This window comes from Triplophysa dalaica, chromosome 6, assembly GCF_015846415.1.
Source record: "Triplophysa dalaica isolate WHDGS20190420 chromosome 6, ASM1584641v1, whole genome shotgun sequence".
Taxonomy (NCBI): Eukaryota; Metazoa; Chordata; class Actinopteri; order Cypriniformes; family Nemacheilidae; genus Triplophysa; species Triplophysa dalaica.
Genome location: NC_079547.1, coordinates 15,050,368 through 15,075,238, shown reverse-complemented (window position 1 = coordinate 15,075,238; position 24,871 = coordinate 15,050,368). Strand labels below are relative to the sequence as shown.

Here is a 24,871-nt window from a genome sequence, read left to right as displayed (position 1 = left end):
TAAGCAGAATATTGTTCTCTTTACAATTCAACATAAAACATTATTTCCTACAATTGTGATTCTTTAAAGACACGCTTTTGAACAACTTCACAATATTACAATACAACGTTTTTTTCGCATGCAAGAACTCTGTAGAAAGAGTTTTCTGACATTTCATTGAGAATGCAGGGAAAGCAGAATGACTGACACCCTCATGCTATTCAGGGCAGTAAGACCTGTTGATGACTGACAGATGCATTACAATAGAATATTAAAGACATTTGATGCCATCAGACCTCAGTTACGCTCAGAACAGGTAGGAGGACCCAATCAATAAATTTCTCTCCTTTCTAGAAGCTCACATTCACATTATTGCCAATGTCACAGCATGCTAATCAGGTCGTTGCCTATTGCTGTGCAGAGGTGTGCATGAATGAGACTCTAGAGAGCCCATCAATACCCGCCCTCATCACTTACAAGGCACTTACACCAGCACGTTACAAAGAACTGTTAACAGCCGGTCATGTCAGAGTCGATATTTGTTACTTTTGACAGGTTTAACCTAGAAGCACTTTGCTGTCTGTGTGAAAGCTGTCAGCTGACTTCTGTGATGAGTTTTTTCCTTGTATTGTTACCTATTAATTATATTAATTACAGTTCCGAGTGGACATGCTGAGCCCTGTTTGATCGAACGGAAATGACAGTAGACACCCCAATACCTAGGACTTTTGTTTAACACCTTTCTTTCATATTTTAGGTTTGTTCGCACTATACTGCAGTTTTCACAAGAGTTCCAGAGGGACAAGCCACCCAACGCTCAGCCACAATACCTGTATGGTTCAAAGGTGGGTATGAGAGAATTTACACTACAGTCCTGGATTAAGATGCAATCACAACATGCCTTTAACAGATCAGACATTCTGAACGCAGATGTTTTTTATTTGCAATACACATAGGTAGGCAAGGTGTATGCGATTTCAGGATCTTCTTTTGTTCTCTGCTGAAGAAAGTCATGCAGGTTTGAAATGACAAGAGGGTGTGTAATTAATGTAAATAGTAGCGTGATTAACGTATTCACATATGCCTAAACGAACCGAACCAAGAGAGAAAACGCACCAGGTTCCCAAACAAACCCTTATGTGTGAAAACGTCCTTGCAGTTACTTTATAATGAGTGTTTCTAGTGTTTACAGTTTAATTTGATTTTATATTAAAAAAAGTGTATTAAGTGTATTAATCTTATACAGCAAGCGACAATTTTCAAAGAATTAAAATATTTACAGTTTTTAATTAGAGAATGAAGGAAGCACATAAACATTTATGACGTTTTTTTACACCCTCAAAAAGAATGTATTATGAACACATTGTTTGTGTTAGCCTATTAAACACTTTGTGTGTCCATTTTTTGTTGATTTTGTGTTGAATTAATAAAAGGGTTCAAAACATGTTGATTTGAAAATCATACAAAATGTCCTAGAAATCGCACATATTGTGTTTTGTGCATGACTATTAATTACCATAATCACATTAACTTATTAGACCATTATCATCAGCCTAACTTTATAGGTGTGACAGCCATAGTCGTCTTTAAGTTAAAATCCAAGATGTGGCCATTTTATTTGATCTCAACATCATGAGAATGGTGGGGAATAATTTTAAAGATATACAATTTAATTCTTAAGGTGCAAATATAAACCTTTAATTTTGTTGTTATGATTAGTAATGAATAATAGTTTAAGAGAAACATCCTTTAATTTTCTTTAGTAAGTTTTACATTTTTGTCCATTTGACATTTCAATACTAATTTGACCTCAACAGCCCTCAGCATCCACGCCACAATTATTTAGACTGTCAAAATCAAATTTTCTCGAAACGGTTTCCGTCTCAGTAATCGCCCTCATTATGCGGATTATAATAGTTTGAACTTTTGGGGTCAGTTCATTAATGACGTTAGAGACCCTATTTGTTATGACTCAGGACCAAAGCTCTGTGCAGAATAAGTTTTTCCGAGTTCACAGCGCCGTCCGATACCCTGCTCTATTCGATAAGGATTCTCAATCACCATCGCGTTTTGAGAGTCCTCCTCGCTGCAGCTTGCCACGTACAGACTTTTGCGTCCATCGTTTCCCATGATTCCACCCACGGGGGCCAACGCAAGCTGAGAAGGGTTTGAACCCTGCTGGTTGCCTCTTTCAGAGTCTCTCTTAGCGGGACATATGGTGTGGAGACATCCCCAAAGCAGAGCCACGGCAATGATCAGGAGGAGGATGCTGCTGGCCAGCCAAACTCCCATCGCCAACTCCCTGCCGCCTTGACCGAGCTCGGTGCCCTCGTCTAGGGTACTAAAGACCTGGCATTGCTCTTTCGTAGGATTGGCGGACTGGCAGGTGACACAGAGGATGTAAGTGGTCTGCGGATTCAGGTTGCCCAGGCTGGTAGACGTCTGGCTGACGGGAATCCTGTCCTCGCGAAGGAAGCTCTTGCGCGTGTAACCCATCAAAAGGCTGTTCCAGTTGGGATGATACATGACGCTGTAGAACGTGTCTACACAGCCTGGAGAAGAGGGCCAGTTGACGACGGCAGAGGTGGCCGTGATGTTCTGAATGGTGATAGTCATGTTGAGGCTGTTAAGAGGACTCAGTCCCTCATGCATAGACTTATTGGTAAAGTCTGCTTGGAGATGACATGCAGCAGTATTGAAAGATCTGGAAGAATAGAGAAAATTTATTTGGTTTAGTTCTAACCTTGAATGTAGCACACAGCAATACATGAATAACGGACTTGCTTTGTCCATGAAAGAAGAGTAGACTTCAATTGGTGTTTAAAGGTAAAATTGGTTTTGAATTCAATTATATTGTGTCTGTAAGGTTCAGTCTGTTTTATTGTTGGCTGGAATATAACAAAGATTTTCGTCATTCTTAGAAAAAAAGAGCATGTCTTGCTTTTCTGTCTAATTTGTCTTGCAATAGTTGGTTGAGCTTTTGTTATAACCCAAACGAAAACTGAAAAGTATGGAAATATTATAAAGTACGACTGACTCCCTCTGTCATGGCAGCTTTATCTCGAAGAGAAAAGAAGCAGTTTTTTGAGGACAAATGACTGTATGGAACAGATTTGTTCATTTACCTGCTCGGATTACTGTTTTTTTTCTAGGCTAGGCATCAAGGTATCTAAAGCAAGATTATTTTAATGAGTTGGAAAGACATTCTATTGACGTTACATCCATACATCTGCTTGCCAAAAGGAAAGGGATTCTGTGAGGTCATGATTGAATGACATCAGAGTACAATCATTCTTTAAAGGGATAGTTTAACCAGAAAAATTCTGTAATCTTTACTCACCCTCTTGTCATTTCAAACCTGCATGACTTTCTTTCCTCCGCAGAACACTAAAGAAGATATTTGGTAACCATTGACTTTCATTGTCTCTAGAAGTCATTGTGTACCGCCATTGTTTGGTTACAAACACTTTTCAAAATATGTTTTGTGTTCTGCAGAAGAAAGTCATAGAGGTTTGAAATAACATTAGATGATAAATGTTTTCCTAATTGTTTATTTCATGTATACTGCTTAAGAGTCTGATAGCTTTAGTATAAACAAACACAGTTTGGATTAATGCCATTTGATTAAGATCTTCAGCAAATGCTGTTTATCATGTCCATGTCCAAATTGTTAAGACGAGTACAAGCTAGAATAGAAAAAAATTGTAACAAATGAATGTGCTATATTTCTTTAATAACTTTATTTAAGTGCTCACAAAAACTGTTTTTCAGACATGAAAATTTTAAGAGGACAAATATGGGTGAACATTTGAATTCTAAACGCACTACTGGTACATTGCGGTTTTATTTATCTAATGTTATTTCCGTCCATTTATTAGACGATTTAATTATACTCTTATACTCATTTAGCTCTGTATGTGAGTTTAAGCTCTGATCTTGTTCATCTTATCAGTAACACATACAATAGTCTCTCATGTATTAGGAAAACAGCATCTCTACAGATCATCTCTTCCGCCCACACACACATCCCTCTTTTCAATGTTTTTCCAATTCACACTGTTGAAAATGTTTTATATTTACAATATTTAAGCTTCGTGAATTCCAATGTTTCACCACTATATACAGGTTATCCTTGCATGTATTTGTAAGAAAATCAAGGGTGAAACAGGTGTGGTGTGTGGGTCAGTGATAGTGAGAGAAAGATCTTACCTTGAAAGATGAGAAGAGTCACTTCATTGAAAGAATGTCTCGCTGTTGCTTTAAGACAAAAACCTACTTGAAGTGTTAAGAGACTTTAACCTGCGGCTTCTTCTGACTGGCATGTTTCAGGACTTCTGCTAGAGCTCACATCCACAACACTGCACTGAAAAAGCTTGTCTTGCAGACGGCACATAAAAGCTAGAGAGAGAGAGTGGGAGAGAGAGCGCTAGCTTTGTCGGAAGGGGGCAGACGACACAACAGCGTAGAGTGAATTTTAAGCACATTACAGCTAAGAGAGAACACGAAGTGTCTCGCTCGCCCACCTGTTACTCATCCTTTCTGTCCGTGATTGAAGGAGCATGCAGCAGTTTTTATCCCACAGTCTGTTCTGAGTTACTCGGACTGGTGACTTGGCTCCCCTGAGTCACTTCCACACCACCTACAGCCTCTGTGCTTATGAATTTATGATGAATCTATGAATCGAACAGCTGCCTACTAAATAGAGAAACTGCAAAACATTTTTATACCTTTGAGCATTACCCTAAAGGTGATGGAACTTGTGAAATTCCCCATGTTGGATCTACACCCCTGGATTTCCACAGAATTAAATTGGCCAGTCATTGTCAAAGATTACACATCTTATTTAGATTACGCGTTTAATTTTAAATAATGGGCTAATTTGATTAAACTTTCAATTCAGGTCTGGTGCTTTTAATTCTGTTTAATACATTTGACCATGTTTTATGCAAAATTTCGGCACCCAAAAGTGTTAAAAAAATGAAGGTTGAAGATGTACAGGCACTCATTTCTATGTGTTTACTGTGGTCCGATGACTAATTATGATCATGACCTAACTCACTTTTTCTTTCAATATTGAACACAGGCCCTGAATCTGGCATACAGTAGCATATACAGCCTCTACCGAAACTTCCTGGGACCTCCACATATCAAGGCAATCTGCAGACTGCTGGGATATCAGGGCATTGCAGTTGTGATGGAAGAGCTCTTAAAGGTCGTCAAGAGTCTGGTACGTGCACAAGCATTGAAATGAATACGTTTATAAAGATATTTGGCTTTTGTGATACCCTACATAATAGACATAAACCATCGTGTACCTATCCATAACTCACACCGGAGGCAGAAATACATCTTGTAACAATTATTATGTGTATGGTCACAATTTCTGTGATCCACTTGTTTCTTGTGGATTAATATGATTGAAGTGAAAAAACAACAAAGATGGTTTTCAGAGATGCACTGATATATTGTCCAATAAACAGTATCGACCAATAAAAACATTTTTCAGAGATACACCGATATATCGGTCTATAAAGCATTTTTCAGAGATGCACCGATATACCAGCCAATAATCTGTATCGACCGAATAAAATGTAGTTTTTACACTCGGTTATCTGCCCATAAATACAGCAGACGATCAGGGCCGATATATCCTGTCAATTGAAGAGAACAGGAAAATCCAATGAACTAAAGTGCTACGAATGATGTCCAATATTTATAGTCATTATAGGAATTAATACCATTTATAAAGTTAAAAAAAAATAAACTTAATTTTTAAAATTTAGTCACTGCAAGTTAATATAACCACCCTACTATCATTATCTGCACGTATCACTCTGGAATATTTGGCTATTGGTATTGGTGGAGAAATTTAATATCAGGGCATCTCTATGTATATTCAATTACAAAATTGGACATATAATAACTATAAAACTATGAATTGGTTAAAAAAAATTTTTTTAAACTTTTTTATAAAAAAATATGATGATGTTTTCATCAGTACAAATATTTATACTCCGAATTTAAAAAGTAAATATATATTTTCACACACAAGCATTTTGATAAATTATTTGCTTTCGGTTCTCTCCGATGCAGCTTCAAGGCACCATCTTGCAGTACGTGAGGACCTTGATGGAAGTCATGCCCAAGATCTGCCGTCTGCCTCGCCACGAGTACGGCTCACCAGGTGAAAATCACACTTCTTAGGAAACTCTTAATAGGCCTTCTGACCCCAGCTCAGCTTTGATCCCCTGTAAATATCAGCTTCCTCTATCACAAAGTAGAAGATAACCACTGAATTATTAAGCTTATTTAAGTCCTGCAGGGCACAGCGTGTCGGTCACACCCTGGGTTTTGTAAGCAGAGCTTACACAGCAGACATACAGGGTGGGTGTTTCATAAGACCTAATCAAACCCCTGTTGAGAAGAGCTTAGTAATTGCCTCTCTCTTTCTCTTTTTGTTATTTTTGGCTGGGTGACCATGCTGAGGTCAGTGAAATCATGACTGTGTCTGATTATGTGGGCTTCAAACAGCCTGGAGAAAATGAAATGAAAGCTGTATTAAAATAATGCAGAAGTAGTCCAATGAATGAGTAGGATCGCTTTTGATGTCTCACTAGAAGGTGTTTTGGGATTTACATTTTATATTGTATAATGATAAGAAGCACAAAACCTACTTTTTACTGAAAGAGAACAATTGTTTTTCCCATTTAATAACTTTTGGTGAGTCTTGAGAAAGACTGTCTAGGGCTGTCTCAGGATGAACCAGTTTGGGAAGCGCTATATGAACTTATTAAGCATATTTCACTAAACATGGGGACAAACTAGGTCTATAGAATAATTTGCATCTATTAAAACATTTAAAAACTCAAAACAACCAAAGCGGTCATGATAATGAAACCATTGCATTGTCTCCTGAACTCAGGTATTCTGGAGTTCTTCCACCATCAGTTGAAGGACATTGTGGAGTATGCTGAGCTTAAAACCGTTTGCTTCCAGAACCTGAGGGAGGTCGGAAACGCTATGCTCTTCTGTCTACTGAGTGAACAGAGCTTGGTATGGAAACAACATCACACCCCAACACTTACTGGTATAAATTATTTAAAGGGCTCATGGGAGGAAGACAGCTTATACATAAGAAAAGTACACAGCACGATGCGTGTAGGACATCTGACTGATACGAGTTACAAACGGCAGACAGTGTTGTCATGGGAACGTACCCGCATTTACATGTGTCAGCACTTAAGTGCCAGTTTAACCTTTAAAGATGCAGATCAGCTTCGCTTTTGCTTCAAATAGCTCTTGTTGGAAAATCGTTACTAAAGGAATAGGTAACCCACAAATAACACATTCTGTTTTGTACTCGCCCTCATGCTGTTCTGATCTCGTTTAACCTTCTTCAGCTGAACTTTGACCAGTTTTATTATACTGTATCCATCAGTAGGGATCGAAACATTCAAAAAGCTTTAAAAAAGGAAATTTAAGTAGCAAAAGTAATCTGTACAATTTGGGTGATACAATTCAGTCTTTGAAGTGATGTGATAGCTTTTGATCAGAGAAGACTCTTAAGACAATTTCAGCCCTATAATGATAAGTGCCGTGGTCGCTTTGGATACTTTCTGTCTTTCACTGCATCTAATGCTTTTGAGTTGATTCTGATGGTTTAAGTCATTACAATTAATGCTCATATTAAACCAATAATGAAGCTTATATGAAAATGAAGCTCAGTTTAGAAGTCCAGTGATATCTCAATTGAAGGGTTTTATAGATGGCACATCCCTTAAGTATGATTCGGAATACTGATGTATAACTAGGCATTAAAGACTTTTTTATGGATGGGATGAGCTGATTTTAATGGAACATTTAAAACCTTTAAGCTTTACTCCCAATTATGGAATAATCAATTCTGAGAATACAAATTCTGAGTGTTAACACACAAGGGTTGTGTGTGGTTTTAACACACCTGCTTTTCGGTTTAAATCTTTGCATTCTAATTTAAATGTCAACAGCCTCAATTTCATCTGTAAGAGCTTCAGTAATCCTTGTGTGACTGCATGGCTCCATCTACTGGAAATGCTCTTGTAACCAATCAAATAAAATTTGATTTCCTTGTCACGACTATAGGGATCATGATACAGTGCTATGATATGTCTGGGTCACTTTGACCACAAGACTAAAATCTGAGATTTCTGTAATGAAATTGCTTTCCCTCTCTCTTGCAGTCTCAAGAGGAGGTGTGCGACTTGTTGCATGCAGCACCCTTCCAAAACATCTTGCCAAGAGTTCACGTTAAAGGTATTTGATGTTTGCATATATTTACAGAGTATACTAAACTATATAAGTTTAGCATGTTTTACATAAATAATTATTCACATTTGACCAATTATCCTTTTATACTCCACACCGTATGCAGAAGGTGAGCGTCTGGATGCAAAGATGAAGCGGCTGGAGGCCAAATACACAGCGCTCCATTTGGTGCCTCTGATTGAGCGTCTGGGAACCCCGCAGGTGGGTAAAGCATCACTGCATTGAAAGCCACTTTGGATGATTTTCATTGCATTATCGTCCCCAGGACACACATTTGCTTATTGCCATTACATCACAAATTACACACTTAGCATCTGCCTTGATCTAATTTCCGAGCCTTTTATATAAGTTGTTTATTGATGAGTTCTGTCAGCGGTAATTGAAAAAATGGATTTTTTTAAATGCAATCGTCAATTAGCGAATTTAATGTGCACAAAGTAATTTTTCCACTTCAATTGTACTCCTAAAGCTACAGCAACTCTATGGACAAAAAGTTACGCATTGATGATACCGAGACACTTTTGTATTGCCATTTGAAGTATTAAATAAAATAGTAACAGGGTCAATTTGTAAACCCGTCTGTGAAATCCAGATTATGGTCACATAATCTAATTTTCATTATACCGAATAATTTCTCATCAGCAAATTGCCATCGCTCGTGAGGGTGACCTGCTGACCAAAGAGAGGCTGTGTTGTGGACTCTCCATGTTTGAAGTCATCCTGACTCGCGTGCGTGGTTATCTGGATGACCCCATCTGGCGCGGCCCATTGCCCAGCAACGGCGTGATGCATGTAGACGAATGTGTGGAGTTTCATAGGTTGTGGAGCGCCATGCAGTTTGTCTACTGCATCCCCGTGGGAGCACACGAGTTCACTGTCGAGTGAGTCACTGGATTGTTGTTTTTTTAGTGTTGGCTTTAAACAAATCATGCCGGTTTGAGAACATTGGATTATCTCTTCCAGGCAATGTTTTGGAGATGGGCTGAATTGGGCCGGCTGCATGATCATTATGCTACTCGGACAGCAAAGACGCTATGATATTCTGGACTTCAGTTACCATCTCCTCAAGGTGCAGAAACACGACGGAAAAGATGAAATCATCAAGAGCGTGGTGAGTTGAAATTCAGTCTTCTTAACCAGTTTATGTTAGCCATAGTTTGTAAAATATCACATTTTTTATTGTGATCTTCCTTTCATAGACCCTCAAGAAAATGGTTGACCGGATTCGCAAGTTTCAAATTGTGAATGATGAGATCTTTGCCATTTTGAACAAATACCTTAAGTCTGGGGATGGAGAGAACATGCCTGTAGAACACGTCCGATGCTTCCAGCCTCCAATCCATCAGTCACTGGCCAGCAACTGAGACGACAGTGCACCAGTTTAAAGCAGAAGCGTGTCATGATAGTGGGAAACATATTTAGGGAAGAGTTAAGTCTCTGGGACCAGATTCACTGTCACATTCTACTCTCAAAGTCACCTTTATTACACAAGCCTTTAGTGTTCACAGAGGATATTTGTAACAATATTGGTTTAGCACATCTCAGGCAAAATATATTGTAAACCCGATATCAACAAAAGTGGCCCAGTTTCACTTTGCATTTTAGGTCGTTCACATATGTGCCTTATTATAGACATATGACTTATTTTTTTGTTAATGTCAGCAGAGTGTTACTCATTTTCATGTTTTATATTTGGGGAACGCTGTGGGTTGGGAAATGGCCAAGTGGGATTATCAATTGATTAATCTGTGGTGAGAGACCAGCTGTGTATTTTCTGTGGTGGTGGCGTTGCATGCTTGGTTATACTTTTATTACCCTGAAAAACTTCCAGCGTAACCAAGTTCTCACTCTCGATAAACAAGTGCCTTTTTTTGTATTGAGTCATGTAATCAAGTTTTAATTGAATAAAGGTATCAAATCTTGGTTTAAGATTCATTTTTGCTCAAAAGGAAAGTAACAAAACAGTTCACCTCCCAAACCCCCGTTATTGGTGAATTGTTCCTTTAAGAATGGCTGAGCTGTTGAAAAACTTAGATAGGGCGTTCTCCTTCCACTTGCTTATCTTTATTACAAAGTCAACACAACTAACTTTTTGTAGAAAGAAACTTGGTGCATGTAAATACAGATATCTGTACATAATATATCATAACAAAAGTCTCTTAAAAACGTACAGGTATATATTTACAGTGCTACATGAGGAGGAATGAGATGAAGCCTTACCATGTAGTCTTATCTGAACCAATAAAGTAAGGCAAATCAAATAATAACTCTTAGTACAATCAATTGGTCCATCTTTTTTGCCTCAAAAGTTGATTGTCTTAGGTTTCTTAAATCTTCAAAGAAAAATTCTAGATGTCCAAAAAATACGCTGCAGACTGATTCCTTTTTAACCCTAAGAGGACGTCAGAGTACCGTTTCTTCTGGAGACGCTGTCAAATGACATCTCTCGATCTACAATGTCCTCAGTGTCTTCATTCCGTAGCAGTTCATAACTGGAGTGATTATGAGGTGCCATGCCGTTGGAAATGGGTCCGTTCCTCTCCTCCTTCCTAATGGACACGGGCAGGGTGGCCAAGCTAATGTTAAAGTCCTTAAAGGCGTGCAGTAGGAAGATGCCCACGATAATTGTGATGAAACCACTCAACGTGCCGATGATGTCATCGATGGCCATGTGTTCCCATTCTTTGAACAGGATGGCGGAGCACATGAGCACGGAGGTGGTGAAGAACACATAGTAGACAGGCGTCACTAGAGATGTGTTAAATATGTCCAGTGCTTTGTTCAGGTAGTTGATCTGTGTACTAACACAAGCTATCAGGCTCAGCAGGAGCACCCAGGCCAAAGGGTTTTGTGCCACTGGTATCCCAGCAATTGCCTCCTTAATGGCGATGCCCAGTCCCTTGACACAGGAAACGGACAGGGCGCCGATCACAGAGCAGATAGTGATGTAAATCAAAATGTTGGTCTGCCCGTGGCGCGGGCCCAACACGAAGATGAAAATGAGAGCTACGATGATGACAGCTGTTGCGAAGACCACAAAGCCTGAAGATGGATGGAGAAGTGATACTTTTTGAATCAAACTGACAAATGGATGCATGAAAAAACACAAATCTGTCAATAGAAATAAATATCTGCAAGTGAAAGGTCTGTTTCACTTATGATAATTAATTATTACTAGAAAAGCCTTTTAGACTTATTATATGTACAAATAAAATACAATACTGGGCTATTTCCATTAGCAATTTTTTGTGGTACATACAACTTGTTATAATGACAACATTCAATGTTTAATTGAACATCTACAGTCAACCCCAAAACTATTCAGACATAAGATGTAAGTTTTTATATTTTTAACTAGTGGGTGCAGGTCACTCTAGTTCAGGAAAAAAATCTTCATATAGTGGACTACTATATTAAGTACATTAAGGAGGCCTTCATATAAGAGACTACCATAATAACTTATTTTGTATTCAAAGGAACACAAAAGTAGTAGGAAAAATTGATTCATTAATTTCTTTGTTCTGTTTAACACAAAAGCAGATATTTTGAAGAATGTAGGAAAGCAAACAGTTAATTTTTCTGATATCATGTTCATGTTTGACATCGGTGTTAACAAATTTTTAATTTGGTTTTCCCTGGTCGTTGTTCAGGTACGTAAAGCCTTAAACAGTAATGGACTCATGCAGGAGAAAATGCTTAACGTAAGATTATTCAATTCATCCGTGGAATAAGAGCTAGCCTTTAAGGCAAATAAAAATCCAAATACGATTTAAGTCAGACTTAAGGACCTGCATGACATTTTCAAGTCAAATGACTTGGTGCATGTAAGCAGACTTGCGGTGATTGCTGATTGATAAGAAGTGTCACATTTCAAAGTGGCCCTTTGTTACCTTCACGTGATGTCATAGCTTACCTGGATCGACCAGTTTTTTGGACATGTCTTTTAAGCTGTCTATCTCTTCCTCTTGAGGTGCATGTATCACCATGGTAGTGGAACCCAAGATACTGAGAAGACAACCAAGCTTTCCGTGCAGGTTCAACCTCTCCGTCAGAAAGTATGAAGACAAGACCGCACTACAAGAGCAGAAACACAAAACAACTTATCATCCTGCCACCATTTAGAAACAAGTAGTTGTGCTAAGGCTCATGAAACAATACTAATAAGTATACCCCTCCTATACCATTTAAACCCTGTCTGTGACAATAAGCAATGCACAAAAAGTTCACAAACCTCACGAGTACACTGAGAGCACCGAGAGGAGTCACGAGGGTGGCAGGAGCAAAGGCGTAGGCAGCAAAATTGGCACCTTCACCTGCCCCCACTGTCAAACCATACACATTTCAAATAGTTACTGCATTGTGTCACCAGACGAGCTCAGCCACACAAAAACAGCTTGTAAACAGTTGTCATGTAGGTCACTTACTTGATAACAGGCCTGCCCACCACAGCCATTCTTTTAAGTATGCGTGACCACCCTGGCCTGAAAAGCAAGAAAATTCACATTTTGACATGTGAAGAACATCACACCGGAGTGTTGGTTATTTTGAGATTAATGGCTTTGGCTATTAAGATGATTCACATAAGTTGGGGAAAGGGTTGGGGCTACAACAAAGTTAAAGGTAAATGACACAAAAGTTTGTCAAATTCTGAACTTTATTGCTTACAAATAGAAGAATAGAAGAGGGTTCCCATTCTTCAGAAAATATTACTTTAGTATTTATTTAAGTATTTTAACAAAATATATTGTTTTTAAGTTTGTGATACAGTACACAGTACTGTACAAAACATGTAACATCCATAATATTTTTCTGTGGAAAAACATTTTAGTTCAATTAATTTTTTTCAAACATCTAGTGGCAAAAGGTTCAGCTTCAGACTGTGAAAGGGGGATACAGAAATTATTCTTTCAAGCGCCTTTGACTTAAAGGTTTTAAGGGGAAGCACAAATGGCTTATCTGTAGTATCGCTGTAAAACATGCTAAAACCTTCATTTGTATGTATATGTGAGCACAGATGGTTAGATAATTCTTAAGAAAGATCACATTTGAAAGACCTGTTTCTTTTCTGTGAATAACAAAAATTTACCATTTTAAAACAAACGTTCAAAAATGATGCCTCAATTGAGTAAAATGTAACTTTTAAAAAACCTATATAAATCTGAAGGTGTAAGTATAAAATTAGTTTGGGAATATAAATATTGTCGCTGTCCTTCCAAAACCTTGGATGTCCAAATTCACTGTTTTTCAGGAAATGGCAAAAAAAACACTGTTCCTTTTAAATGATCAAATACTGTGTTGTCAAAGTTGACAAGCACCTTTTAATACTTTATATTGGTTAGATATTCGCAAGCGACAAACTTAAAGAGTAACTGACCGATAATAAGCATGATTTGTGATTTGTTTAAATCACGAAATATAGAGATTTTAGAAGGACAGCATCTATATATCTGTGCAAACATATTAGCTTCTTTCATTTCATAGCAAAAACTTTTGTTAAAAATGTTTTTAAAATTGAACTTCAAATGACAAGGTTTTGATTTATGTTTAGTCACAACCTAAGAGACTGATGCCCATAGTCACATGTATCATTAAATTAGTAAGTGACTCTAAACATTTGAACATTTGTGAATACTTTCAGTTAATTGCTTATCACAAAAATATTTTGTTAAATCATTTGATTTATAAAAAAAACGTTAAAATCGTATAATCATGCTTTCAATCATATAGTCATCATATAATCGTATTAATATAATATTTTAATAGATTAAAATATCTCAGTATGTGAAGTGTGTGTGTGGAAAGTAAATGATTAATAGATGTGAGTGGCTGCTCAGTGATTTCTACTGTGCTGCACCTTTGTGTTTAAACAATGACAAACCTAAGCAGGTGTGTCCAAACAAACCATCCTAAACACTTTCAGGTACATACCAGTGAGACGTCTTTGGAGGATTCAAATTAAAATAAACTTTAAACTTATTTATGAAACCTGGTTGGTTGATTTAAATGTTGTCGCAGGGTCAACAGGATGTTGCCCTGAGGATATCAACCACTTTTTCAAAAACAGGAGAGCTGGCGATACAGTGTGCGTTTTGAACGAAACCACTGGTTTATAAAACGTTATTAGCTAACATACATTAAAAGTGACCTACCTGCTCGCATAGAGCCCTTTCTGGCCAGTCGAAGAAGTCCTTTCTTCTTTAGAATAAAACTACCCCCGATAAATATACTGGAGCTTATGGCCAATCCGAGGCCAATATAGAAATCGTACTTTCCTCTGTCTTGTCCCATAGTGTTGTTGGAGTTTCCACCTGTCACGTTGACATAAACGCATAAAAGATTCACTCCAGAGGAGCAGTCCTGGCCAACTGCGATACCTGTGAAATAAGAAAAAAACGAAATGAGTACATGTAGTCATTCAAAGTACGCAAATAGTTTCAGAAACACTTGTCCATACCGTTTTCATATGAAATATTACATACATTACAGCTCATACGATCTGAGCTTGTATTCATGACAACACACACACACACACACACAGCTCAAACACAGAATGAGGAATGACAGCTGGATTATCTCTACAGTGTAATGCAGCATGACTAACATGACGACATACGCAGAGTAAACCCGGAAATGAGTTTAGAAACCACGACGTCTTCAATTCCTACTACACGACAGCATGCTCGTGCTGTAACGAATGTAATGTTATAAACTCAATCACTTAAATCGGTTACTCGCTCTAGTGTTAAGTCGCATTGATAGGTATGAGACATGAGCATCAAGCTGATCCAGCAAACTTTCCGGTAACGTTACAAGTGAGAGCAGGAGCAACCACCGAACAACAACCATGCCCCCTTTAAGTTACCCATGTTTAAAGCAACTAACGTTACATTAATGTCAGTCGCGACATTAGGTGGGATTCACCTGACATACAACATAATGACAACAACCCTATTCAAACAGCCAAACCCAGATGGATAGCCTAGCCAACTAACGTTAGCTCCATGAATGAAAGCAAAACAGATATCTTAAGATCACGCACGGCTAAAGAAGGTTGCGAAGTCATACCTAGTTGTATTTAAGCGATCAACTCGACATCGTGTCGGGTCAACATATATTTCACAAATTTGACTTTCACATTTTCTCGCGACCATGAAAATCAGACGCGATGTTGACGGAAAGATCCACCTACACGGTTAAAGAGGCGTGAGAGCGCATGCGCGGAGTCGCAGACGTTCTTTGATTGGTCATCCGTCATCTTACGTCCTGCGCCCATTTCAGGCGTTTAAAGGTTGTCACCAAACGAGTATGTCACGAACGAGTATGAAAACTTGTTATTTGTTATAAATGTAAGTTTTTTTCCCATGGCTGACACTAATGAAACGGAGTAGATAAACACTAAAAGCTTTTACTAAACAAAAGTATAACGAAACACCAATGGATTGACACAGCTACAAGACATTTTGTCTGGTTGCCTCGTACTTAAAACAGCGTAAGATTAAAAAATAAGTTAGTCGACAATACGTTTAACGATTATCAGGTTAATGATCACGATATGCATTCGGAGAAACCATACGATATACCACATTTAAACAAAAGTGACTATGAAAACCTTTAACAAACCACGTAGCTGGCATATGAATTAAAATACATAATACTCACAATTTGAATAATAAACCTTTTTAAAATGATTTCCGTTCTGTGCTGGGACAGGATCAGGATGCGCATAGAAACAAGGAAGCAAACTCGTGGGTACAAAGGTGACAAACAACACCCCCAACTGGTTGTCATCACAGGACGCGTAGAATGACATTACATTATTGATGACTTCTCCAAACTGTCACCGTGGAGTTATTCCAGGCAGAATACATTATTTCATATAATTTATAGTAGTTTATGCTAGTTAGTTTATCAGCCATTTTGTTTTTATTTACAAAAGTAATTAGTAAAAGCCAAGAAAAAAACGAATATTTCCACCAAGAGAAAAATGAATGTATAGTTTTATTTGCATTAAACAGTCAACCACTGTAATCCATGATAAAATGGAACCCACATTATTATTTGAGTTTAAGCACACACAGGTATATACACTCCCAAAAAATAATATGTCGATAGTCATAAAAAAGCTATTATTTATTAATAGCTTAAACTAAAACTGCCAAATAGAAATACAAACATTTATCATTTTAAAATAATTAATGTAATCTAGTATATAAAATGTTGTGCAAGTTTTCTAAGGCTAAAGAAGTACTTAGTACTTGTTATGCTGATAAAGAACCCTTATTGGGATCTGCACAGGTTAAATACCCATTAACATTTGGTTTGGTTTAATCTTAATATTCATATTCAATATTCTGACAGTTACTAAAAAAGTATAAAATACAAGCTACTCATTTTTAGCTTTAGTTTGGCTCCAAACGAGCGTAGCTTCTTGAGATATACGTAATAAAGCAACACCTACAGATACTGTGATAAAACCACAAAGAATCCCCAAACAATCCACAATACTAAGTGCTGTCCATTCCTTAAAAAGAATAGCAGAGGCCAGGATGACACAGGAAGTGAAGGTCACATAGTAGATGGCCTCAAACATGCTAGAACTAAAATTCTCTAAAGCTTTGTTGATAAAGGTAAACTGGATCAGTATACTGACTATAAGAATTCCCAGCAAACTCAGGAAGAGAAGAAGTGCTCTGCTGTCACTTGTAGGCGTCCCACTAAAGGCCTCCTGGGAAGCCAGTCCCAGACCTTTGCTACTGGTCACAGTAAAACTCCCAAGGAGAGAACAGATCCCCACGTACACCATAATGTTTGAATTTCCATGAGTTGGAGACAGCCAGCCGATCAGAATTATCAGTAGAAGAACCACCAATGAGATATAAACCAGGAACACTGAAACAGGGTACAAAAATGTTAGAGAATATACGATTATTTCTCAATTTATTAATTACTTAATAATGAAACATGTATAGCAAGTTCCAAAGACAAACAAGACCTTTACCCAGCAATATACACTCACCTAAAGAACACCGGTTTAATTTCTCATTAATGCAATTATGGTGGTGGTGTAATGGTGTGGGGGATGTTGTCTTGGTGCCCAATTGGCCCTAAGGGGCCTAAAGTGTGCCGTTTAAATGCCACGGCCTACCTGAGCATTATTTCTGACCATGTCCATCCATTTATGACCACCATGTACCCATCCTCTGATGGCTACTTCCAGCAGGATAATGCACCATGTCACAAAGCTCGAATCATTTCAAATTGGTTTCTTGAGCATGACAATGAGTTCACTGTACTAAAATGGCCCCCACAGTCACCAGATCTCAACCCAATAGAGCATCTTTGGGATGTGGTGGAACGGGAGTTTCATGCATCCCACAAATCTCCATCAACTGCAAGATGCTATCCTATCAATATGGGCCAACATTTCTAAAGAATGCTTTCAGCACCTTGTTGAATCAATGCCGCGTACAATTAAGGCAGTTCTGAAGGCGAAGGGGGTCAAACACAGTATTAGTATGGTGTTCCTAATAATCCTTTAGGTGAGTGTATAAAAACAAGTAAGCAAACAAAACAAAAACTTAATTTCAGTATAAAATTCTATTTTATCAGTAGAAAACATATAGTTTTGCATCAAAAGTAAAAAAGAATAAATCATTACATGACTCTATAGCAATTTATCTTTCTTAGGCATATCAATCTGTTGTGTAACACCGTGTCTACACCGGACGTGACAGGTGCGACGCATGCGGTGTGGACAAAATTTTAAATTATAATGGGTTCTAATGCGTTTCTATTGTCTTGTTTCAACGTGCCCGGCCGCAACAGGTGTAGACACAGTGTTAGCAGGTCTACTCCTCAACTACAGGGCTCACATTAATACCTGGGTCCATCAGTCTCTCCTCTAGTTCTGCTCTTGATGTGACGTTCTCGGACTTGGGTGAATGGATGATTAGTACAACCGAACCACAGCAGCACAAAGCACAACCAAGTTTCCCAATGAGATTCAGATGTTCTTGTAGCACCCATGCAGCCAAAATGGCCCTGGTTAACCAAAAATCATAGAATTTATGACATTCGATGTGACAGTAGATGACAGTGATGTTATTAAATGTAAAATAAATTAATAACACCATGTAAACAAGTCATGATATAAGATTTATTGGATGACTGGATTATTAAAGAATAAAGTCTTAACTCACCCAAAAAGGACACCCAGTGCCCCGAGTGGTGTCACCACAACAGCTGGAGCAGCATTGTATGCCAAGAAATTTCCTATTTGTCCCACAATCACTGTCAAGTAGAAAACAGATTTTTTTTTGCTAAGCACAGTAGCACTAACACATTACTAAATTAGCAGTTGTACAGTTTAACTGTCACTCACTTGCAAGTGTACCACACCACCACACACAGTCAGTTAGGTAATTCCGACCTGCAGTCATATGAGGACATACAGATTACCGTCCTTTAAAATATTTTTCTTTGGGATTGGGTAAGGATATTGGTATCCTCCAATTTGAAGTACCTGATTTGCGGGCTCGTAGTATTCCCTTTTTCTGGAGAACAAATGTAGATCCATTGACAAAACTGGATAGAACTGCAACCACAACACCAAAGACTGGAAATGCAGCTTCGTCCATAAATTGAATCAAGATGTTTTTATTAAAATAATACGTCTACACCCGACCACACTTTTGATTTTGAATAGCTTGTTATATTGTGGACTTTGTCATTCGTTGAGGAAAGTAAACCAAAATAGAGCATGAATGAGAACCGATGGACGAGAGATCACGGAAGTTCTTTTTTCTTGCTGTGTTACAAACTACCGACCTCTACTGGTTAAAACGAATTATCAAGCATATTTGTAATTTAAAATAATTGATTGGCTTCGTAACGCAGAATGAAAATGATATGCAATCTGCATTAATTATATTCGTGTTTTCCGTTTGTCGACACCTGGACAAAACCTGCCCATGAACAGCTTCAAGGTGCTACATTGTTACAGAGTATATGTCGCTTTAAAAGTGTAAAGTAAACGTTTCATAAGAGCAATTGCATTTTATAACTGCTTCGAGGGTCTTATTGCTGTAATTTAACACGGGTAATATTTTTAATAAACAAGGCCTACAGGTCAATGCCATTCTCATTAATCAGCAATTTAAGTATATGAATAAATGATTGAGTGTGTGACTAAGGGAGGCAGGGATGGAGGGAGGTAGTGAGAGAATGAATGACTAATAAATAAATAAATTCAATGAATTCAAAAAATTCTGTGTGTTCCTTAAATACAGACATTTGATAAAGTACACTAAAATATGTACAGCATAACTTAAAAATAAAACACACACTTTACTAAATGGTGTCTAACAAATGTAAAGTATTAAGTTAGATTTTTTTTAAATAATTTAATTGGGGTAACAATTTGTGCCACATATTAAACGTGACATACTTTGCCAAAAAAATAGAATCACTAATAAAAAGTATTGTATATTCGTTTTTCTATATATAAACAAATATTTTATAAATAAAAAATATTTCTCACTCATGACACATATAATTGTTTATATTGTATTTTCATTGGTATTAAAAAATAAAATAAAGAAGTATCGAAATTCATGAAAAAATACTATTTTCCGCTCTTAAAAGTGTAGTGTAGCCTATCCCTAAACTATTTTTTAATAAAGAGTTTATAAAAAATAGTTCCGGTGTTACAAAATTTTCTGTTACCCGTGATATTTTGTGACCGTAGTAGGCGCTGTTGTCACTGTCGACACTTCTCTACGCAAAGAGCGTAAATCATGGCGAGAATGCGCCTTGTGCTCGTGCCCAGCTTTTTAATCATGCGCAATAACGCGCTTTGTTCTCGTGCACGCTACTGTCAGCGGGCTTTTCTGAAAGTCTGTTAAGAGTGCTGACTTGACGTGAGTGGCTGAACACGCAGATTAAACTGTACAAAGCAGGATCATTTAATTCATTTGGAATTATTGTGATTGCATGGTAATTGTTTTATAGCCAACATGTAGGTGTGAGTATGTGTAGATATATATATACACACATATATTCACTTTTACCCTAATAATAGAACAGCAATCACAAGAATTCTAAACGTTGTCCATTTAAGAAACATGAACATAAATGAGCTTTGTGTTATACATGCATTATAGGCTATAAAATGTACATAAGAACATAATATTATAAAATTATTTGTTTATAATGTACAGAGTAACCTTGTAGTCCTACAGCAGGTCACCATATTTCACGATGCACGGTAAAGGCCTAAAATAATCCGTTACTTTCCCCTGTTTTACACAGAATAACCTTATTGTTCTCCATATTCACTCTTTTGACATCTAATGCCTTCTGTGTCTTATCCTGAAGTGCATTTATCTGTGATGAGAACAGTGACTGTGGTACAGCAGGTCACCATATCTCACGATGCACAGTAAAGGCCTAAAAATATCCGTTACCTTCCCGTTATACACAGAATAACCTTATTGTTCTTCATATTCACTCTTTTGACATCTAATGCCTTCTGTGTCTTATCCTGAAAAGCATTTAGCTGTGATGAGATCAGTGACTGTGGTGCAGCAGGTCACCATATTTGACATAATTGTTTTATACTGTTGTATGAGGTCTACTTATGACGTTTGTGTTTTTTTTTTACATTCAAAAACATCGAAATCAATAAGTAAAAGGCTATTTTCTACCCGGATTTTGAGACCAGCTCTCCAAATGCTCGGTTTTAATGGGCTTGCCGCATTGAAGACTTTATAAGTAAACGCCCACTGCTATGATTGGACAGCAGTTTGCGTAGTTGGAGCCTTCTGTGTATTTGGTTAGAGACGTAACGATAGGTTACACATTTGCATCATTCACAGTTTTCTGAAGACCTCCTGTGATATATAAATGGCCACCCCACATCAGTATTTCATGTGACGCATTCGCACAAGATGATTTTACTTAAATTTACTCAATCATTTCCAAGATCTAATGAAGGCCTTGCGTGTAGTTTGTATAGCCTATAGTTGTATTGCGTTTAATGATAAATGAACGTCCCTGTCTGCATTTGAGACCCCCTTATTCGCAAACGGTTGATAAAAACTTGAAAATTATTTATGAGCCCGCCAAATCACAGAGATCCCGATTCAAACGGGCTTAAGATCACAGACAACCTCTAAAATTAATCCTGTGAGTTTAACAGCGGAATCGTGGAGTTTGTAATTACAGATTCAATCTCTTTGCTGCCGCTGTGTTTCAAGGTGGTGGTGAATATTTGCCATGGGATGTATGTGTTCTTTGTATTGGAACATGACGCGCTTCTGGTGTAAATTATGTATTAATTGATTGAAGTTATGTGTATTGTGATATGTGTAACGGGGTACAGTCAGTGAAAACAAATTTGGAGAATCTTTTAGGACAATAAAGAATGAATCTGAGTCTACTGCTTAATGATCAGCTGGCACGATCACCATATGAAATACAGAAATATGAAAACCGGAATGTCCTGTCCCTTATAACACAAAAAATCGATATACAACCAATCTCTTCTGTGAATACTTGACAGGCAAATTAATTAAAAAAGGTGGTGTTAGGAAGTGCAGACCTATAGGGGACTAGGCACATAAGTGTACATTTTTGTACCATTTTGAGTTGTAGTTCAACTGTTTAAGCATTTTTATTTATTTGTACTGTTTATACAATACCTAATAAGCATAATCTGTTATTTAACATTTCTAAATAATACAGAGGCACTGTTCAGCTTTACAGAGCCCAGAGACAACTTGCCTAAATATAAATCTACAACAAAATATCTGACACTTAATACCATCATTAAACGTTTTTATTCTTAAACAGTGGACTTAGAAGTAAATAGCCCGAATTGTTTTCTCTTTCATTACTACACACCTTAAAATGCAAAATCTCTCATTTTGGGGGTGTTACAGTCTGCGTGAATGCCAATGCCAACAATTCTCTTTCTCCACAACCCTGTTCCCTGTTGAAAAAAGCAGCATAGGCTTGTTAGGTAGGTTTGGAAGCATGGTAGATTGTTTGTTCTGTTTTAAGCTGGTCATGTGCTGGTTTAAACTGGTTATTTGCAGGTCCTTAGCTGGTCTTGTGCTGGTTTAAGATGGTCCTGAGCTGGTTTCATATGGTCCTAAACCAGCTCATGACCATCTTAAACCAGCACAAACCAGCAACCATGCTTCAAAACCTAACAAGCATATGCTGTTTATTTCAACAGGGTTTGCATGGTCTTTGACACATGCCTTTTGCCTTTGTTTGATTAATAATGGATTCATTCCCTTATAGGTCTTGACACCAACCTATTCAGTTTTAAGGTGCTTCAATAAACGTTTTATTGAATAATTGCAACGTTTCACTGAACATAATCGTAAAGGTGCTTTCACACCATTCGTTTCATTGGACAAGTAATCTCTCTGTCAGTGAAGGGACTGAATTTATTTGATAAAACATGTTTCTCCTCACAGTGAGTGATAACACTCTTATCATCCCTACTGGGTGCAGGCAGGTCGAGCAGTCGCACTGGACGCCACACATCCAACTCTGCTTGACTTGCCTGCACACACACTGACATGCGTAACTCTTATTATTTTAACGCTATTACTAACTTTTATTCTGTAAACTTGTCATTCGGGATGTGTAAGTGAGATCAGAAGCATGAGCACTGACCCGGTAGTCCAGGATGACCTGAGAAACCAGCAGGCCCGCGCCGGGGGAAGACTCTCACCTGTAGACAGCTAAAGATGTACATACTCTATAAAATCGTCAGAGTGAATAATAATGTGAATATGAAGGGCTGACGAAGCATCATTTACAGAATGAGAAAGATGTAAGCTGGCTACTGACTCTGAGCGCCCGCCCCCTGCTGTCTGTCGACTGATGGGCTGGAGCGCCAGCTGGATTGCAGGGTGAACGTCTAGGCGTCTTTGGACCAGTCAACTGCCTAAAACGAAGTTCAGCTATTTACCTTGATTGTTAATGGATTTTAATCTCAAATTATCTGTAATATTGGCTCATGTCACTTGAGGAACAGCAGACGTAAACCGTCCAGCAGGAAGAGATTCACCTCTGCTGTCCTGCTTCTCAGGCTGGGTCATCAGCTCATCGTGTTGAGACGGAGTGACCCGCAACGCCCGGCCGGCAACCATATACGCCCGTTCAAGACCCACGCAGCAGTAATCACATGTTTGAGGGTGAAGAAGCTGACCGATCCAAACCCTCTGTTTCTCCGGCCACCGTCACAAACTGAACAGAGGGAAGCACTCGTTGAAGTCTTTCACTTCGATTGTTCTCTACTACTCACAATAAAACAATGAGCATCACACCTTGGCACTGATGGTGCTTCATGGGGCGAGAACGCTCTGTACAGCTGCTGCTCCCCGAAGCCGTTTCGCATGATAACTTCAATTCAGAAATGTTCATTTAATTTTCAGCCTTTTATCGTATTGTGTTGCCTCAACTCATTTACTCTTGTGAGTGTAATATTTTGACAGGTTATCCGATGACATCGTTCGTAGGTTGTTTCCACATGGCGTCACGTCACTGTGTTTCTGAAGCACAAACTTGTTTAGTATGAACTATAAATAAAGCTGTCTAAAGCCATGAGACACTCGCTGTTACGTTGTTGAGTTAATAACTTTATTGCGTACAAACTAACTTTCAAGTAACATTCTGAGCGTCATGCAAAATCCCACTAAACGTAAGCAAGCTTAGCTCCTAAAATTGCTGTTTGTCTCTTGGTTGTTTTTTTCTATCCAAAGTGACTTCAGGCAGCATTTAAGTTGTAGATTCTTTCAACATGTGTTCCCCGAGAATCTAATTCCTGACCTTGGCACTACTAACAAAACTGAGCTGCAGGAACATTTTATGAGCAACGCAAAGTGTTTCAGATGGCACACAAATTCATAAAGAGTAAAGTGATGTGTTTGCCGATGAAATACTTTTCTGTATCTATATCGTTTACAAAAGCAGCTCTTAAAGCCCAGATCGATAAAAAGTCTAAGCTTAGAAAAATTCCGACTCAAATTCATTCTCATCCTATTTTATATACATTATGTACAGGTATTTACAATGAACAGCTTTGACGCGTTCATCCAAGCTTCACGTTGGTCTTGTTCCTTGGGAGTGTTCTGCCATAGATCCATTTGTCTGGAAAAACACAAACACGCGTGGTTACACACTAACGCGAGCACGGCCGTCATATTTCACGCCACATTACAACTTTGTCCGCTCAAGCACAACCTCATAGCACAGATTCATGCATTGCCATGTTTTAACAGCAGAATTCCAAAACTTACAATGCCTGCGTGTTGTCTGTAGATTCACGATGCTCCAGCTGGTGGGGCAGCTCAGGCTTCTGGACTCCGAACATCTGTTTAACGTCGTCCAGAACCGGCGTCCCCACGTGGATGGTGACCGATGTGAAGAGCCAACCAGCTGTTACGGTAGAGAGAAAGATGTGTAGGCGATTGTTTAATTCAACTCAAACTTTGAACGATCCAAAGTTTTTCAAAAAGACATTTCTACCTGTTGAGCTTGCGTTTGGACTGGAGCTCTTGCACAATACTGA

The 24,871-nt window shown here is 38.1% G+C and overlaps 4 protein-coding genes across 10 annotated transcripts in view; 1 reads left to right on the top strand and 3 right to left on the bottom strand.

Annotated features, from left to right (window-relative positions):
• The window catches only part of cyfip1 (cytoplasmic FMR1 interacting protein 1), a 37,819-nt gene extending 27,613 nt beyond the window's left edge, over positions 1-10,206 (top strand). For both annotated transcript variants that reach the window (XM_056749765.1, XM_056749764.1), the window contains exons 23-31: positions 737-824; positions 5,063-5,206; positions 6,073-6,163; positions 6,902-7,032; positions 8,199-8,271; positions 8,390-8,484; positions 8,926-9,164; positions 9,247-9,394; positions 9,483-10,206. In XM_056749765.1, the coding sequence (XP_056605743.1) occupies positions 737-824; positions 5,063-5,206; positions 6,073-6,163; positions 6,902-7,032; positions 8,199-8,271; positions 8,390-8,484; positions 8,926-9,164; positions 9,247-9,394; positions 9,483-9,647 (1,174 nt within the window). In that variant the 3' untranslated portion in view covers positions 9,648-10,206. The remainder of the gene's footprint in view (positions 1-736; positions 825-5,062; positions 5,207-6,072; positions 6,164-6,901; positions 7,033-8,198; positions 8,272-8,389; positions 8,485-8,925; positions 9,165-9,246; positions 9,395-9,482) is intronic.
• On the bottom strand, positions 835-5,056 carry LOC130424260 (fibronectin type III domain-containing protein 9). The gene is made up of 2 exons (XM_056749769.1): positions 4,189-5,056; positions 835-2,683 (listed from the first exon to the last, which is right to left on the bottom strand). The coding sequence occupies exon 2, from the start codon at positions 2,629-2,631 to the stop codon at positions 1,945-1,947; it is 687 nt and encodes a 228-aa protein (XP_056605747.1). The 5' UTR covers positions 2,632-2,683; positions 4,189-5,056; the 3' UTR covers positions 835-1,944.
• A 119-nt stretch (positions 10,207-10,325) lies between the features above and the next one.
• On the bottom strand, positions 10,326-16,060 carry nipa2 (NIPA magnesium transporter 2). Of its 3 annotated transcripts, none has more exons than XM_056749768.1 (6): positions 15,943-16,060; positions 14,433-14,657; positions 12,708-12,764; positions 12,515-12,605; positions 12,197-12,357; positions 10,326-11,325 (listed from the first exon to the last, which is right to left on the bottom strand). In XM_056749768.1, exons 2-6 carry the CDS (start codon positions 14,569-14,571, stop codon positions 10,676-10,678), a joined length of 1,098 nt encoding a protein of 365 aa, XP_056605746.1. In that variant the 5' UTR covers positions 14,572-14,657; positions 15,943-16,060; the 3' UTR covers positions 10,326-10,675. The 3 variants fall into 3 exon arrangements, with proteins under 3 accessions (XP_056605746.1, XP_056605745.1, XP_056605744.1); XM_056749767.1 differs by lacking the exon at positions 15,943-16,060 and adding an exon at positions 15,349-15,487; XM_056749766.1 differs by lacking the exon at positions 15,943-16,060 and adding an exon at positions 14,738-14,855.
• Positions 16,061-16,264: 204 nt separating this feature from the next.
• Positions 16,265-24,398, bottom strand: nipa1 (NIPA magnesium transporter 1). Of its 4 annotated transcripts, XM_056750757.1 has the most exons (10): positions 24,372-24,398; positions 23,628-23,852; positions 23,369-23,547; positions 23,149-23,245; positions 22,972-23,056; positions 18,806-18,877; positions 18,665-18,712; positions 18,483-18,573; positions 18,164-18,324; positions 16,265-17,172 (listed from the first exon to the last, which is right to left on the bottom strand). In XM_056750757.1, exons 5-10 carry the CDS (start codon positions 23,051-23,053, stop codon positions 16,667-16,669), a joined length of 960 nt encoding a protein of 319 aa, XP_056606735.1. In that variant the 5' UTR covers positions 23,054-23,056; positions 23,149-23,245; positions 23,369-23,547; positions 23,628-23,852; positions 24,372-24,398; the 3' UTR covers positions 16,265-16,666. The 4 variants fall into 4 exon arrangements, with proteins under 4 accessions (XP_056606735.1, XP_056606736.1, XP_056606738.1 ...); XM_056750758.1 differs by lacking the exon at positions 18,665-18,712; XM_056750760.1 differs by lacking the exons at positions 18,665-18,712; positions 18,806-18,877 and having other exon boundaries at positions 24,372-24,396.
• Positions 24,399-24,871: the final 473 nt, after the last annotated feature.

Excerpts from the sequence above, each read along its gene's own strand:
- LOC130424260 (XM_056749769.1), bottom strand. The coding sequence starts at position 2,631 with ATGCATGAGGGACTGAGTCCTCTTAACAGCCTCAACATGACTATCACC.
- nipa2 (XM_056749766.1), bottom strand. The coding sequence starts at position 14,795 with ATGAATACAAGCTCAGATCGTATGAGCTGTAATGTATGTAATATTTCA. Across the intron at positions 14,658-14,737 it reads TAATATTTCATATGAAAACG|GTATCGCAGTTGGCCAGGAC; the intron begins GTATGGACAAGT and ends CTTATTTCACAG. Across the intron at positions 12,358-12,514 it reads GCTCTCAGTGTACTCGTGAG|TGCGGTCTTGTCTTCATACT; the intron begins GTTTGTGAACTT and ends CTGCTCTTGTAG.
- nipa1 (XM_056750757.1), bottom strand. The coding sequence starts at position 23,053 with ATGTACATCTTTAGCTGTCTACAGGTGAGAGTCTTCCCCCGGCGCGGG. Across the intron at positions 18,878-22,971 it reads AGGTCATCCTGGACTACCGG|TTCTATCCAGTTTTGTCAAT; the intron begins GTCAGTGCTCAT and ends TTGTGGTTGCAG. Across the intron at positions 18,713-18,805 it reads ACTACGAGCCCGCAAATCAG|GTCGGAATTACCTAACTGAC; the intron begins GTACTTCAAATT and ends ATATGACTGCAG.